This window comes from Vanessa cardui, chromosome 25, assembly GCF_905220365.1.
Source record: "Vanessa cardui chromosome 25, ilVanCard2.1, whole genome shotgun sequence".
Lineage (NCBI taxonomy): Eukaryota > Metazoa > Arthropoda > Insecta > Lepidoptera > Nymphalidae > Vanessa > Vanessa cardui.
The window spans coordinates 3971176-3987308 of NC_061147.1; the positions used below are offsets into that span (position 1 = coordinate 3971176).

Sequence of the window (16133 nt, forward strand, 5' to 3'; positions counted from 1 at the left end):
TGTTATACCTTCTCTTTAGTTTCTACTTTTGTCTTTTTCTCCGGTGTCGGAGTTGCAACTGAGGGTTCCTCGTCACTTTCCTCTGGCTGACTTTCAATACTCTCAGTTACGGACGCGCGTTTTGTCTATATATAGAATACATTATTTCAAAATCGTTTAAATAACCTAAATTATTCTAGAAAATATTTATTTATATTCATTAATGTTGTGGTCAAGTGGAGTATGTTGTCAAGTGATTACCTTTAGTGTGTCATTAACCTTTGGTCTCTTTTCGAGAGGTGTTGGTGTAATTTTTTCATATTTCTCCAGTACAGGGCGCTCGTAATCGTCAACGAACTCCAACACATCCTAAATTAAATAAAGTTTTAGCACGTCTAATGTTATCACAACACACAACAAACAATTTGTTATCACTTACGTAGTAAATACAGAACATAGAGATGTAAGCTGATATTTGCAGTAACAATACATGTACAACATGTATAACTCGTTATTACAATTTTTATATAAAACAATATGAGTTTTTGTTGTCTTCTATAATCTTCTTAAATTTTTTACATTCAGTTTTTGCAATTATATTAATTAACAAATATATACTTACGTCTGCCTCCTTCTTTTTAGAAACAACCTTCTTTTTAACAACTTTCTTTTTCTCTTCGGTCTTTTTGGTATCTTTCTTTTCTTCTTGTGGCTTAGGCTCTTCCTTAGGTTTGACTGGTTTCAGTTTTGGAATGCCTTCTATTTTAGGTTCAGCCTCAGGTACTTTTTCTACTTTCTTTTTCTCAATTTTCTCTAGAAGGGCCTTCTTTTCTTCTTCTGTTTTAGCTGTTTTCTTTTCCAGAATCTTTTTGGCCTCTTCTATTTCTGCTTCAGCTTTCTTCTGTTCTTGCGCTTTAGTTTCTACTTTCTTTGCTTCGACTTTAGTTTCAGTTTTTTGGGCCTCAATTTGAACTTCTTCCTTTTTAGCTTCCACCTTTACTTCTTCTTTCTTTGATACCTTTTTAGCTGCTGTTTTCTTTTGTTCAATAATAGTCTGTTCTTCCTCTTCCTCTTGTTTTTTCTCTTCTTTCTGCTTAATGAAAAGTATAAAGAGTAAAGAATACGATTATATAAATAATAATACGAATTAAACAGGTATTCTAAAGTTTTCACACATTAATAAATTAATAATTACCCTCTTTTCTTCGACATGATTTTCTTCGATTATAGATTTTTCTTCTACAATCGACATCTCCTCCTCAGACTCCTCTATTACAGTAGTTTCTTCTTCCTCTTCTTCCTTTTTCTTTTTCTAATATAACAATATAATTTGTTATTATGAAAATCAAATTTAATTTTATTTATTTAATTATATCTGTTAAGTAATTGTACTCGTTAAAAATGATATAATTACTTAATAGGATACAAGGTTTTACAACTATTTACCTTTTCTTCGGTGAGTGTTAAATCTGCACTTGATTCATCTTCACCGAATTCGTTTTTAATGACTACTCGGTAGTTAGCAACATATTTTGATGATACTTTTCTGATTATCAAACGTGCATTAGTACCATCAAATGACGTGTTTACTTCTGAGGATTCTCTAATCACTGTCGAATTTTTGTACCAAGTACATCTACAGGATTGATCTGATGTTTTGAGAACTGCTACGAATTCAGCTTCCTCATTTTCTTTCCTGGCCTAGAAAAGAAAAATATTTACAATTAAGTATAATAGTTTATGACAAAAGTACATGATGATCATTAGGCATGTAAAGTACTCACCAAACTTCGGAGATGTTTAATGATTTGTGGTTTTTCTCCTTTCTCTTCAACAATTTCAGTGATTTCGACTTGTTGTGAAGTCGCTTCTCCCTTTTCGTTCTTTGCAACAAGCTTGTATGATCCTTTATCTTGTTGTGATACGTTAGAGATTTCTAATTTGACTGCGAATTCACCCTTAAATAACACAAAAAAAAAAATTGTTACAGTGTTCGATAATTGTATTTTGTAACAATAAATTCAATTAAAATATTTAAACTTACTTCTCTAACAGGTTCAATTAGCACCGTGTGTCTAGAATCTTCTTTAACAGCACTGGCTTCCTTAAACCATGTGCAAGAAGGTGCAAATTTACTTAATACTTTACATTCAACAATCACAGTCTTCTTTTTAACTATCTTAATGATCTTTGGTTTTTCTTTTATAACTGGAATGACTGTAAACAAAAATATAAATAAAAAATTAAAAATATTTTATTCATAGGAATAAAATTATAATGAATATGTAAAATAAAAGAAACGTACTTTCAATATTGAGCGTTAGATTAGCATTGAGCTCTCCAAGTTCATTTTTGATATTGCATTTATACAATCCGGAGTCTTCCATGCCAGGGTCTATAAGTTCCAAAGTGATAGTGTAAATGTCGTCTTTAACTTCGACCCTGGTCTTTATTTTCGACGAGTCCCTGATTTCTTTACCCTCGTGGTACCATATGATCGTTGGTCTTGGGCTAGCTTTTACCTTACATCCCATTACTACGAGTTTACCGTTTTCCCTAGACTGAATTGTAGGTTTCTCAACGAATGTTGGTCCTTCTCCTTCAGGTTCCGGTTCAGCCTCAATATTTAAGTTGAGGTTAGCATTGCTTTCACCAAATTCATTTTGGACGTGACAGCGATAAGCGCCACCATCTGCTGCCGTCGGATTTGATATGAGCAATACCAACTCGTAAACGTCCTCGCTTATTACAGATGATTTAATTTGTATTTTGCTGCTAGCCTTGATAACGGTCGTGCCACGGTACCACGTTACTTCAGCCGCCGGCTTGGCTTTACAGACACAACGCATTGTAATGAGTGTGCCATCCTCGTTGGGAATGATTCGTGGTTTTTCTATGAATGATGGTGCAAAACCATTTTCGTCATCCCCACCTAAATAACAAAAGTGCATTAATATTACGTTATACTTACCGTCGCTAATGAGTTTCATGCAGCTCAAAAGCTTCAAGCTTGTCATGCATTGCTACTGTATGCGTACTTTGTTTATTACTTAATTTTGTTTTACGTCAACCTCTTATTACCTTGGAAGTTTAGAGCAATATTGGCGTTGCTCTCACCAAACACATTGAAAGCGTTACATCTATAATTTCCACCATCTTCCTTAGTAGGACCTAAAATTTCTAAGGTAAGGTTAAATGTATCCTTCCCGATGGCTTTTCTAGACATCTTCATTTTAGCACCGTCCCTAATTTCTTTATCACCATGATACCATGTAATATCTGGTACAGGGTACGCTTCGAGTATACATTCCATAATTAAAATATCCCCTTCCTGTCTAATTGTAGGTTTTTTAGGAAATCTAGGTGCTTTGCCATCTGGGATTCTGTTCAAGAGAGATAAAAAATCTTAATAAAGATCCCAAAATTTATTTTCTTATTTAAAAGATTTTATAGTAAATTACGCTTACTTTGGTTTATCCCCACCCTGGAAATTTAAGTTTATTTTAGCTACGCCTTCACCGTGTTTATTTTTAGCCACAGCCCTGTATTCTCCCTTGTCTGAATTCTCTACGCCTACAATTTCTAGTCGCGCCATATGATATAATGTTTGATCCTCTTCTAATGATATTTTGTATCGACTGCTTTCTTTTATTAATTTCTTTCCATGGTACCTGTTTATACGTCCTCACGTTAGTTTCAAATAAAAGGACATATACTGATTTGTAATTATTTCCAATGAGATTGTCCTTACCATGTAATGGTTGGTTTCGGTTTGCCAACACATCGACATTCGAAAGTGATTTTGGTACCATCTTCCGATTGCCTGATGACAGGTCTCTCCGTGAATGTCGGTTTGATAAAGTCTTCAGGCACGGGCGCTTCGTCGCCTATATCAGTTTTTATATTAGTGGACCCTAACTTTCGTTATAAATTTCTCACGAAGATTTGCAGCTTTATCACAAAGACTGATTGGCAATATATTTAAGATGTTTTCTTATGACTCGTGTATGTATTAATAACATCGCCAGGTATATAAGAGTTAATCGAGGGATAGAGTATAGTTAAGATTATCGAATAGATACATATACATATATAATAATATTTTTTGTTTTTAAACTATCTTTAATCTAAGATATCTCAAAACAGTACGCATTACAGTGGCTCTTGTTACAAATATTCATCTCGTACTAGAGCGTACGCTAAAGCAAAGAACTTTAAAACATTTAACACAATGTCATATGCTCAGGGGTAAGAGGTTAGTAAAGCAATCAGCGAGACATATACTAAATGAGATTCAAAATACGTAAAGATAATAATATTATTAGTGAAATGCAAAAAATACATAAATGTTTAAGTGCTTTTGAGTGTGTGTATTTAAAAAACAAATGTTCATAAAAGTATTTCATATATACTTTTATTGAAAAATGTATGTAAAAATTTGTCTTTCAGAGAAAACATCTTAAAATATAAGCTGAAAGATAAAATCGAGTGTTTTTTTGACTCGGGGAATTAGTTGATGAACGAAATAAGCTGTGCTGCAAATACTACGTTTAAAATAATGAGTATACATTATAACATTTACTGGATTAGAACCACACAAATACAATGAAGCATAACACCGTAAGCAGAATTGATGTGACTCTTAAATTTGGACGGCTAATTTCGTAAATTAAATAACTTTGTTTGTGTGTGTGTGTCTGTGTCAATGGAGTGTGTGTGTCGAAACTGATACTCTACAATAGAGTGCGAAGTACAACAATGTAATTATCATGCGTTGCGTGTTTCTTTTTTAAATATTTTAATGAATATGTGTTTAAGGTCTTTATATATAAATCATTGTATTAAAATTATTTAATCATTGAAATATGACTTGGCTGTATATTTTTGCTTATAGGCTATTTATTTGAAAATGGAATTTTCATATATTTAAAAAAAAATTATACAGTCACTTGTACTGTCTTTTTATCTTCTTTTTTTGAACTTACGATATATTCTTTATTTAAAATTGCTTTATTAACTAACTTTACTTGCAAAATGCTATTTATGAGACTCACTGTCGAAATTTAAGCTGATCGTCGCATTGCTTTCTCCAAGTTCGTTCTTGGCCGTCACGCGATACTTGCCGGCATCTTCCACAGTCACGTTGTTGATTTCCAATGATGCATAATATGATTTGCCGTCTTTGCTTACTGTTAACTATAAAAAAAAATAGGCAAACTCAATTAATCAATAAGAATTTAAAATCTTTATAACTCTTCCTTCGACATATATTGTTATCTGTAGTTATGAAAATAAATTGATTTTTCGAAAAAACAACTGATGTTTATATTCTCGTATTGGTATTGATTCATGTTTAGATATGGTGACTTAAATTTCGATAAAGTATTATTTTGGATTATATATATGCCATCGTCGCTCAAAAAATTAAATTCCTATTTACTTATGGTAGTTATGTAATTAAAATTGAATATATTGATGTCTAAGCTAATTTATACGTAATTAAATTAGTTGAAATTCTATCATATAAAAAAAGAGCTGAGATGTCCCAGTGGTTAGGACGCTTGCATCTTAACCGACGATTTCGGGTTCAAGTACCACTATATATATGTATGTGCTTAATATGTGTTTATAATTCATCTCGTGCTCGGCGGTGAAGAAAAACATCGTGAGGAAACTTGCATGTGTTTAATTTCATCGAAATTCTGCCACGTGCGCATTCCACCAACCGACATTGGAACAGCGTGGTGGAATATGTTCCAAAACACTCTCCTTAATGGAACAGGAGGCCTTAGCCCAGCAATGGGTAATTTACATGTTACTTTACTTTTAAAAAAAAAAAATGTTTGCGTGAGTCTTGTAATTAAATCGAAATTTATTTCGTACAGTTTTTTGGGAACTAAATAATTTCAAACAAATTAACGGTATATTGATTAGAATGAAAGATAAATAATAAAAATTCTGCGTCACTTATAATTGTTTAATTAGTATTTGCATGGTCGTATAAAAGCTTCATCGAAATTTCTAGAATCTTATGAATAAGGGACATTGTTTTCAGTTTACACTATCACGCTTTGTAGTAATGGAACAGATACAGATGATATTCTGGGGTTTGGGATGTATACTATAATTTCATTAACAAGCTGAACATTTATATAAATTTAGGTCAGTTTATCAGCTGAGTCCTATCTTTCAAACAAACTATATGGGTCAAGGTCATCTTTATGTTGTTTATCTTAACAGTTGTTTATTTTTTATTTTATTTCAATATCTAGACACTGAATCAATAATTCATTCTTCTATTAATTTCAAAAAAAGAAATTCAATCTATTTAAATTTCGCAAATATTATGATAAAGATGAGCCAACATGTCCCAGTGGTTAGAACGCGTGCATTTTAGACGATGATTGCGCGTTTAAACGGCCAGGTAAGCACCACCAAATACTCATGAGCTTAATTTGTGTTTATAATTTATAGCCGAAGAAAACATCGTGCAGGAAACCTGCACGTATCTAATTTCATAGAAATTTTGCCACATATGTATTCCACCATTGGAATAGCGTTGTGGAATATGTTTCGAAACTTTTCCTCAAAAGAAGAGAAGGACTTAGCCCAGCATTGAGAAATTTACAGATTATTAATATTTGTGATTCAATTTGCTTCTGTATTTCAAAGGCCTACCTTGTGCCTTGATCCTGGTGAGACCTCCGCTGTGTTGTGGAACCAGGCAACACTGGGCACCGGCTCGGCCTCGATACGGCACTCGAATATGAGTCGCTTGCCATCGTCCTCTTGTCGAATGGCTGGCTTGCGCGCGAACGTTGGCGCTTTACCGTCCACTTGTCTGTAAAATTATTTATATCACTTAGAACTTGAATAACTTACATAAATGTACCTTGTATTTTAGCTCTATAAGTGTGTTCATTTATTTTTCATATAGCTTTATTTATTTATCTGTCTCTAGCTAAGTTCTATATGTAAGATCATATTCGTATATTATAAAGAATAAAATGTAAGAGGTAAATTATAATAAAGAACAAAAAATTTTGGATTCTAATCCTGATCTCACAATTTATGTATCCGAGCAGAAGTGAACATTCTTAGTTAGAAAGAAAAAATCATAAGATTTTTTACAGTCAAATTTCAAATCTGAGAATGTCCCTTATATGCCCATAGGATCGATTTGCACCATTAAAGAAAAACTTTAATAAAGCGTTGTCACTAAGATTAAATTTCATTTGAAAAAAATTTAGAAGTACTCACTTTTGTTTGTCTTCGTCAGCGGCTGAAAATGAAAAGGTTTCATTTAATTTCATAACAATTATATTCTTACACTTACTTTAATCGAATCTGAGAAGGCTTGGTAAACTAAAACAGGTAATTGTACCCAAGATTCTGAATTCGAAATTGGGCAAGAGTTTACTGGTTTTTATGTACCTAGTTTGTGCTTAGATTAAATAAATCATGAGGAGTCTGTATTTTTCTAATGAAAATTTGCTATATATCCACCAATAAGCATTGGAATCTTGAAGAATAAATATTAATTTATACCACAAAAAAATTGCAATTATTTATATAAACTGTTATTTCTGCGTGAAAATGATTTACTATGTTTCGTTTAAATATATTAGATTCACAAAATAGCACTGTAACAGTCTGATCGTTTGAAAGTTTACTTTGAATAACATCAAACAGATATAAACATTCGAAATCGCAATAGGCATGATCTCAGAATATATCCAGGTGCCTGGTATTTCGAACGACCTCTGAATATTAGTACATCTAATTCTTGCTGATATTCAATTTAAACTTTGCATAATCTTGTTAAGAAGGTGATTAGTTCAAACACCAGCGATCTGCCTGGGCTTTGCTATTTATTTATAATTGTAAATAGTGCTCTTTATTTTATCTCGAATTTATTCCTAGTTAAGGACAAGTCAAAATCTTTATTCAATGCTTATCGGTAGTCAAAAGTTTACCGTCAGTTCGTAATTTAACACCTCAGACAGAAGAAATACTGCATTTCTACACTTATTTTTATCAAACATATACATACACGTAAAAGTAATTTGTTTCAAAGTACACAATAACTGCAAAGAGGTTGCATCAAAGAGATTTGTCTCTATTTCTTTTACATAAATAATGTCAACAGAATGTCAGGTTATTCTATTCAAATAACAAGTAAATAGGGATACAAGACGTACATTAATATGTTAAATGTTCATGACAATGCCATCTCAAGTATTTGTCATGAACATGTCATCGTATTTAGTTTTATCTTGCCAATGCTTGGCTGCGATCAGCGCGGCGGATTTTTTTCTTAATATATTTTTATCTCTGACTAATGCTTTTATTTTTGTATTTTTATTGACACCAGTGTTGAGTTACGCTGTGTTCTACAATGTATAGTTATTTTATTACTATATATAAATAGATTTTAACGAACATTCCTGAATCATATATTCGTCTTTTAAAAATAAAAGGAATATGATTTTCTATATACAGATTGTGATTTACAATTTTAAAGTTTCTTTGAGAAATATAACTTATACAGGTAGCTGATTACATACTCTGGATAATAATTTTGTTGTTATTCATATCTGCGTATTAATTCGACATAGATAATTCGAAATAATACGGTGAGATGCTTAAATTTTCCTCAAATAGCCTATTCAAAATGTAATTTTTACTCATAGCGTGACTATAAAAAATATCACTTAAGTTTTGAAGATTAACAAACATGTCGCTTATAAAATCCACAGATATATGTAACAGGCGAAGTCGCGCTGGTTATTGATGGTACTGTTTCGATACTCACGGCTAAAGTTAAGGTTGATGGAGGCGGCCACCTCGCCCATCTTATTTTTAGCCTTAACCTTGTAGAGCCCCGCATCTGTCTCGATCACGTCGTCCAGCTCCAGCACCACCAGAAACTTGTTGTTGGCGATGCTCTGGATCCTGAGGAAGTTTATTATGTTGAAATAACACCATCACCACGAGATAAAATCATACTCCTTAGCATCGATTCAAGAGAAATACTGACATTTTAATAAAAATTAATTTAGTAATTTGAGTAACATCTCAAGACAAGATTGTGACGTAATGCACAAATGTGTACAAACACTTACGCACTTAATAACTATTGTCTCAATATCAGAATTGAAAATCAGTTTCAGGATCAATAATAATATGTGCTTTCAGATCACGCAGAAACTTTTTTATTTCGAATCCCAATGACCGCAGATCGTAATGGTGACAGCCAAACATATTAACCATTGTTGAGGAAGTTACTTTTATAATTGAAATATTTTAGAGCAAATTAATTTATATTTATTGATGTGGTCATCTAGATGTTATAAAAAGTCCTTAAATTTTATATGTAATATCATATTCGTATATTCTGAAGAATAAAATGTAAGAGGTAAATTATCACATAGAACAAAAAAAATTTGAATTCTAATCCTGATCTCACAATTTATGTATCCGAGCAGTAGTGTACCTTCTTAGTTAGAAGAAAAATATCATAAGATTTTTTACAGTCAAATTTTAAATCTGATTATGTCCCTTATCTGCCCATGGGATCGATTTGTACCATTAAAGAAAATCTTTTAGAACTCAAAACTACAGACTACTATTATAGGTTCATTTCCATATTTATATTTATTGAGTTTGAGTATATAATTTTCTTGGTAGATAATGTTTTTAAATATTAGCAATCCATTTTTATTTTCATAGTTAATTGGATAACATACATTTTGAACACAAACACGAATCATGTATTAGATTTGTCTCTTCATAGGACGAGGGAAGAGCTGTTATATATCTAAATCAAGTGTAAAAGCTGAACACGCGTCGGAATAAAATGCGTAGCCTTCACACAAGATAATAAAGATAGCCTTTTTGTTTAGCTTCTCCTGTAGAGTGATACTATATAGATATGTAAATGATCTAAATTATTCGTTCTACGAATAAACTTTTTCCAAACGTGTTGAATTTGCTGTTCCATCTGATTATGAAAACAAGGGTATAGAAAGTGCACTTATTTTTGCACACACTTTTGTGCAGTGTATATATCGGTCATAATGATATGGTCATCATCAGCATCGTTCGATTAATTCTTACAGTGAAAAACTGTACTGATGAAAGTAGGGTCAGCAAAACTCAATACGAAAATAACATCGGTTTCAATATTTGCCACGTAAATGAAAACTGAAGAGCACTTTAAAATTACAAAAGCACTGTACTTTAAGTCAAATAAAGTCGCCCTAAGGTGCTGACGAATTTAAAGGTAACATTAACGTCGGCGACAAATAGAGTACAACTTGTAATTAGGTATTTTAAATTCAAATATATGAAGATTTATAGCACAGTAAGTGGTAATACAGGTGTTAAAACAGTCACAATATTTGTTCAATTACTTAATGATTCAAATATACCGATTCGATTTTGTCCTTTTTATTTGTCTCGAGACGGCCGGCCGTGCCAAATGTGTCAACTTTCGTTTGTCTTGGCTTATATTAGTATCAAAAGGAACATTAAGAAGAAATCGTGAATCGGTCAGGCGACCGTGTCGTTGACCCTAATGCTATAAATTAATTGGTCTACGTTGTAAAGGCAAAGAGAACCAAGGTGTTTTAGTCTGTTACGAGTATACGCTCAACGCTGTCAACATGTCAAAAAAAAAAAAAAAAAAAAAAAAAAAAAAAAAAAAAAACATGATGATCTTAACGCGGTGTATTAAAGTGAACCTTATAGATAAATAAAAAAAAGAATACTGAATATCAGTTTACATAAACATTTTCGTTTACTTTAAAAAAAAATGCAAATTAAAAAGACGCATTACAAAATACAACTTACGAATATGAATAATTTATTCCATTATTTAGATTATTGTATTTAAATTATTTAGTTTAACGGCTGTTATATTAACTCGATTAAAAATGTGTTTGATAAATTGAAAATTAATAAAAAAAGAAAAGACTTACTTAAATTGTGTCCTAGTATCCTCTTTGAGCAGTTCATCACTGCGGTACCAGCTGATCTCTGGCTTCGGGGAAGCCAGGAGTTGGCACTCGAAGATGAGCTTATTGCCATCATCCTCTTGGCGCAGCTGCGGCTTCTGAGTGAAGCTCGGGGCAAAATCGTCGGTCACCCCCATATTGCTAGCCGTTTGTCATCACTGGTTGAAAAATTGAAGCTTCGTCTATGAAAAACGGACGAGCTGTCGACCTGGTGGAATAGAAATTTATATAATAAGCATTTGTTAACTAATATGCACAATTGGGCCACCTGATGGTAAGTGGTCACCACAGCCTATAGATGTTAGAACCGTAAGAAATTTCAATCCTTCCATACACCTCCAAGGCACCACCAACCTTGGTAAACAACAATAAAAAGTATTGTTGTTTGATGGTAAAATATATGAATATTTGGTGGTACCTGTAGGTGAACTTGATTCTCATTTCAATGTCAATAATAATAGATTTAAAGCGTTAGGAAGTTTGATTTCGGATGTTTGTATTATTATTATTGTTAATTTACACTATTTTTATTAATAATATTGTTAGATACGTTCACGTTTAATCCAAATAACTACATGGTATATTGTCGATTTATCTCGGTAAGATCTATAGTATTCAGCATTTGGATAAAACGTTTCGAATAAATGCATCGATTTATTTAGTCTTAATACAAAGAGTGCTTTTAACCAACTTTTTTTAGAGGTCAATGTGGATATGTACTGCCGCAGATTCTACTACAAAAACAAACTTTGTATATAAGTTATATGTATTGCTCATTGTATAAAGAACTGTAAAAGTTTATGAGTAATTATGTTCTTTAGCCTGAATTTTGAACCGAAGTCATGTTATTATGCTTAGTATTAAAGAGAGACGATTATGACACGTCGGTGTGGAGATTGGAACTTGAATTTTTTTTTTACTTTGATGCAAATTCTACATCATTTTAGTTTATGCTACGCTACGGACGAGGTGTGTGAAGCAGTAGTCTTTCTTTGATAGAAGCTACCTTTGATACTTGTGTTATAGATTGGATTGGACTATACATTAATTAAATTAATAATTTTAATATTCAAATAATCTTGATACTTAATTCATACACTTATAGCCTGTTATTTTTCATACATTAGTATAGAAATCCATTGTTATTGCATACGCTGCCGCGCACTTATTTATTTTTTTCAAATAAAGTCATTTGAATGGCTGTTGTAGAATACAAGTAATTGCCATGTCGACGAAAATTAAGAATCTGTTTTGCTACGATCAAAAAATAAAAAAAAATTTGTATACTTTTTTGTAATTAATTGCAAATAAGATTTTATTTTTTATTAATCTTTAATGAACTTATTTTTATTTTTTACATTGAAAGGGATTTAAATTTCTAAAATTATGAGTTGTGAGAATATAAAAATTATAAATATTTGCTTTCAAAATGTATTTTGAACCGGTATGGTGGCTATAGTAAATCTTAATTGAAGGTTACGTTTTCAAAACCGGACGCCACGCGTTATTTATGTATTTCTATTTCGATGGTGACACAATATATCGTCAGAAATCTTGCACGAGTTGAATGATTTACAACCAGAAGTGTAAAAATACAAGTTTTAACTTGAGTTAAGTGTAGACCGAGCCGAGATATCACAGTCGTTAGAAGACATGAATCTTCATTGAAGCTGTATCCGACTAACTACCACTGAATTGTGTTTTATCCATCAGAACATTAAGGAAAATCATCATGAGGAAATCTGCATCTAATGGATGAAGCTCTTCCACCAAATTACATTGGATTAGCGATTTCATACTTAATGCTCCGAAATCTCAAAAGACGAGCAATTTTGACAGTTACAGGCTGTTACTTAACTTTTTTACTTTTAAATATAGGTGTTTACATTACTATTAAATATTCATCTCTTAGTAGACTGTACTAAAAACTACATTATTATTTGTACGCACGGCAGACATTGACACCCCTTTTTGAGACGTCACCGTGTCGTTGTTTTTGTTATAAGTTCGTATAAAAATTAAGAACTCATATCCGTAACCTGTTATAATATGTAATGACATAGATATAATTAAAATGAAAAATTATCTTTATGATTATCAGGATAGTGTGATAACTGTGATCTGTATTTAATGGCATTGACATTCCTTATTCTTGTATTGCCAATAATTAATGTGGAAATTGTCATGTAATGGCTGAAATTATTGGAAAATGTATAATCAATTATACATTTTATTCCACTTTTTATTGTAGTTAGTTTGTCAAAATACAAGTACGAATATTTAGTAATCGTTTCTTTATAGTTGAATGAGTGAAACTGTTAACGTAAGATGATATTCGTGGTGGTAATAAAAGAACTTGAGTAGAAGATAGTTTTCGAGTAGAATTTGAAACATAGACCAACGTTTTCGACGTTAAATTTGCTAGTGCCATCATAGGATTGGTATACTAGATAGTGCCAGTCGTGGTAATCAAGTTTAATATATCAAAACTACTGAAATATTTGTTCTTACACCTAACATACACCTAGTATGAGGAAACTACTATGATTGAAAATTAATTAATAAAGGTAAATAAATGATTTAAGAGCAAGAAATTAAAAAGGTCAATAATCCTGTATCATTAATCTAGATTAACAGATTTGACAGTTTTATTTTAATCTATTCAGACTTTAGAGTCAGATAAATTTTGAGAAGCTAAAATATCATTCAAATATATTAGATCGTCTAATATCTTTCAATGACTAAATCAATGATCTCAGTACAAAATAACGTAAGCGTAGCTAGGCGAGATTTGTCTTAAAGCTCTGAAATGAGTCATTTTCTTTGCGGTCAGCGCCATCTACCAACAAGGTGAAGTGTGAGTGTGTGGGTGTCCAGTGTTAGAATTTCAGAAGTATAAATGAAACGTCGCATCTATTTCTGTAATCGTTGAAGGCCTCGGAGAACTTTTTAGTTTCGTCTAACTTCCGACGATTACCTAATGCTCCTTCATTTTATTTTCATTTTACCAAATATCTATACTAAAACCTTATATTTGACCATTCCTCAAAAACTTTTAAGTTTATAATTTTTGAATATTACAGTTTTCATTGAAATGATCTCTTAAAATTTTATCCTTGAATTTTTTTTCCTGGTTTAATTCATTATATTCTGACAAATTATAATTTTTGCCTTTTATCTTTTAATTGATAGAAATAGATAAAGAAAGTTTAAACGTACCGTCTGATGAGCGATCAAGTAATCCAAATCACACAGATAGTCAATTCACAATCAAAACACACACACAATTAGTCAAATAGTTAAACGACGATGTTCGAGAAAATGACAAAGATAAAAAATCGAGAGACAGGGTTGTCGCCGGCGGCGGGACGCGTCGGGTCGTTTTCGAAATCGTAACTAAACTATGAAAAGTTGGCGAACCGCCGAGGTGGTGTGGGAATTCGCGTGGGACGCTGCAGCCGGTTGGATAACGAAACGTGACGTTCCCAATGCAGAGGTGTTTTCCGTCGAAGATAGAATATGATCTAATGGATCCTAAGGGTTGGATTGAGACGAATTCTTTCAGCACTGACTGACTGTTTCAAGTATTACAATATTACCAATTTAACATTGTCATAATTGTGGTACCAAAACAAAATGATGCATATCCTTTCCTTAAACTGAAATTAATGTTAAGCGATCCTCAATTAGAGTATGTTAAGATTTTCTTCTAGTTTGTAACTTTTTAATACCAAAACTAAATATATCATAAAACCATAAAATTTATGAGATTGATATTATGACAGAAACGGAAGCAAAGCTGTTAAACAGCGGACGAAGTTACAGAAAACAATTAGTTGTATATGTTTAGATAATAATTACAGTTACTCTGAACATAATAACTAAGAGAACATGTTTACAGACGGAAATAAACAATGTAAATTACTCAACAGAAGACGCTTAGCTTGTGATGGAAATAAATTCTCAATAAATATCAGGTAATATTGTCGTGGATTTTTGTTAACGATATTAAATAAATAGCTTCCTTTTAAGTCCTTTATCATAGTTCTGAAATATTTAATGGAAATGAAATAGATTGTAAAAACAATTTATATACATGTTTATTAAATTCATGATTACTAAATAAGATTTAAATATTTTCAAAGATTTGGTCTCTGGTTAACAATTTTATTTTCGTTAGCGAGTTCATCTACCGGTTAATAGGTCTTGTTGTGTAATTCAGATTGTAAATGTCAGATAGGTTAACCTTTTTATTTAAATCCTTTATATGTATATTTAAAATAGTAATAACAAGTTTGTGTAGTTTGTTTTTAGGTGACCAATATCTGGCGCAGATAAAAATTGAAATGTTAATTGAATGAAAATCGATGATATGACAAAATATTGGGCAAATTGTTTTCGTTGCTTCAATTTATATCCAAATATGTTTATAAGATTTAAATTGCTTTCAATTTAGTAAGCTAGTCAGTTAAAATCGACTATTTTGCCATTTAAATATTAAGTAAAAAATGTCGTAATGACATTTTATTAAGTTATGCTTTTAATCCCTTTCTATTTGATTTGTTTCACTAACTACGTTACTTCACGTGACATTGAATTTAAAGCTGCCATCTGCGTTAACGTTAAAGTTAATTTTATTGTTCAAGTGTGCTATAAATATATCTACGGGTACATTAACATATCACTCCGTTAATACATATCAATTAAACTTAGTAAGCTAGTTCTAAATAAAAAACAAGAAAAATGAATATGTTCTACAGCAAGCCAAAACTATATACATTTTAAATACAACGTTATCCTACACCTCTGATCCGATCATAATGATTTTTTATACTGAGGAAGCCTGAAACCTTCTGAATAGTTTTCGGGATAGGGAAACACAAATTAAACCAACAGAAGTCAATGTTTGCTAGCACAATTTATCTAAATGTAAATCTATGTCTCTCGGATTTTTATATGTGATACATACTGATCGTTTAAGTACCAGCAAGTACACTAAATACTCTTCTATTTATTTTTGGATGGTTCTCTTTTACATCCACGATTCTAAATCTACAATATCTTACAAAATCGGTGTTACTTTGACTCCTATAAGCTACACTTAATCACCAGTCAACGAGTCCAGAATTATTAGGC

The 16133-nt window shown here is 31.7% G+C and overlaps 1 protein-coding gene across 1 annotated transcript in view; it reads right to left on the minus strand.

The window, feature by feature from the left end:
* Window positions 1-14382, minus strand: part of LOC124540563 (twitchin) — a 110366-nt gene extending 95984 nt beyond the window's left edge. Inside the window, exons 1-17 of the mRNA XM_047118239.1 lie at window positions 14217-14382; window positions 10962-11205; window positions 8795-8934; window positions 7240-7261; window positions 6658-6820; window positions 5034-5175; window positions 3731-3866; window positions 3447-3650; window positions 3061-3362; window positions 2285-2911; window positions 2024-2196; window positions 1764-1937; window positions 1426-1680; window positions 1175-1291; window positions 602-1072; window positions 241-348; window positions 9-125 (exon numbers count right to left, since the gene is read on the minus strand). Of these exons, the coding sequence (XP_046974195.1) occupies window positions 9-125; window positions 241-348; window positions 602-1072; window positions 1175-1291; window positions 1426-1680; window positions 1764-1937; window positions 2024-2196; window positions 2285-2911; window positions 3061-3362; window positions 3447-3650; window positions 3731-3866; window positions 5034-5175; window positions 6658-6820; window positions 7240-7261; window positions 8795-8934; window positions 10962-11134 (3324 nt within the window). The 5' untranslated portion in view covers window positions 11135-11205; window positions 14217-14382. The remainder of the gene's footprint in view (window positions 1-8; window positions 126-240; window positions 349-601; window positions 1073-1174; window positions 1292-1425; window positions 1681-1763; window positions 1938-2023; window positions 2197-2284; window positions 2912-3060; window positions 3363-3446; window positions 3651-3730; window positions 3867-5033; window positions 5176-6657; window positions 6821-7239; window positions 7262-8794; window positions 8935-10961; window positions 11206-14216) is intronic.
* Between the last annotated feature and the right edge of the window lie 1751 nt (window positions 14383-16133).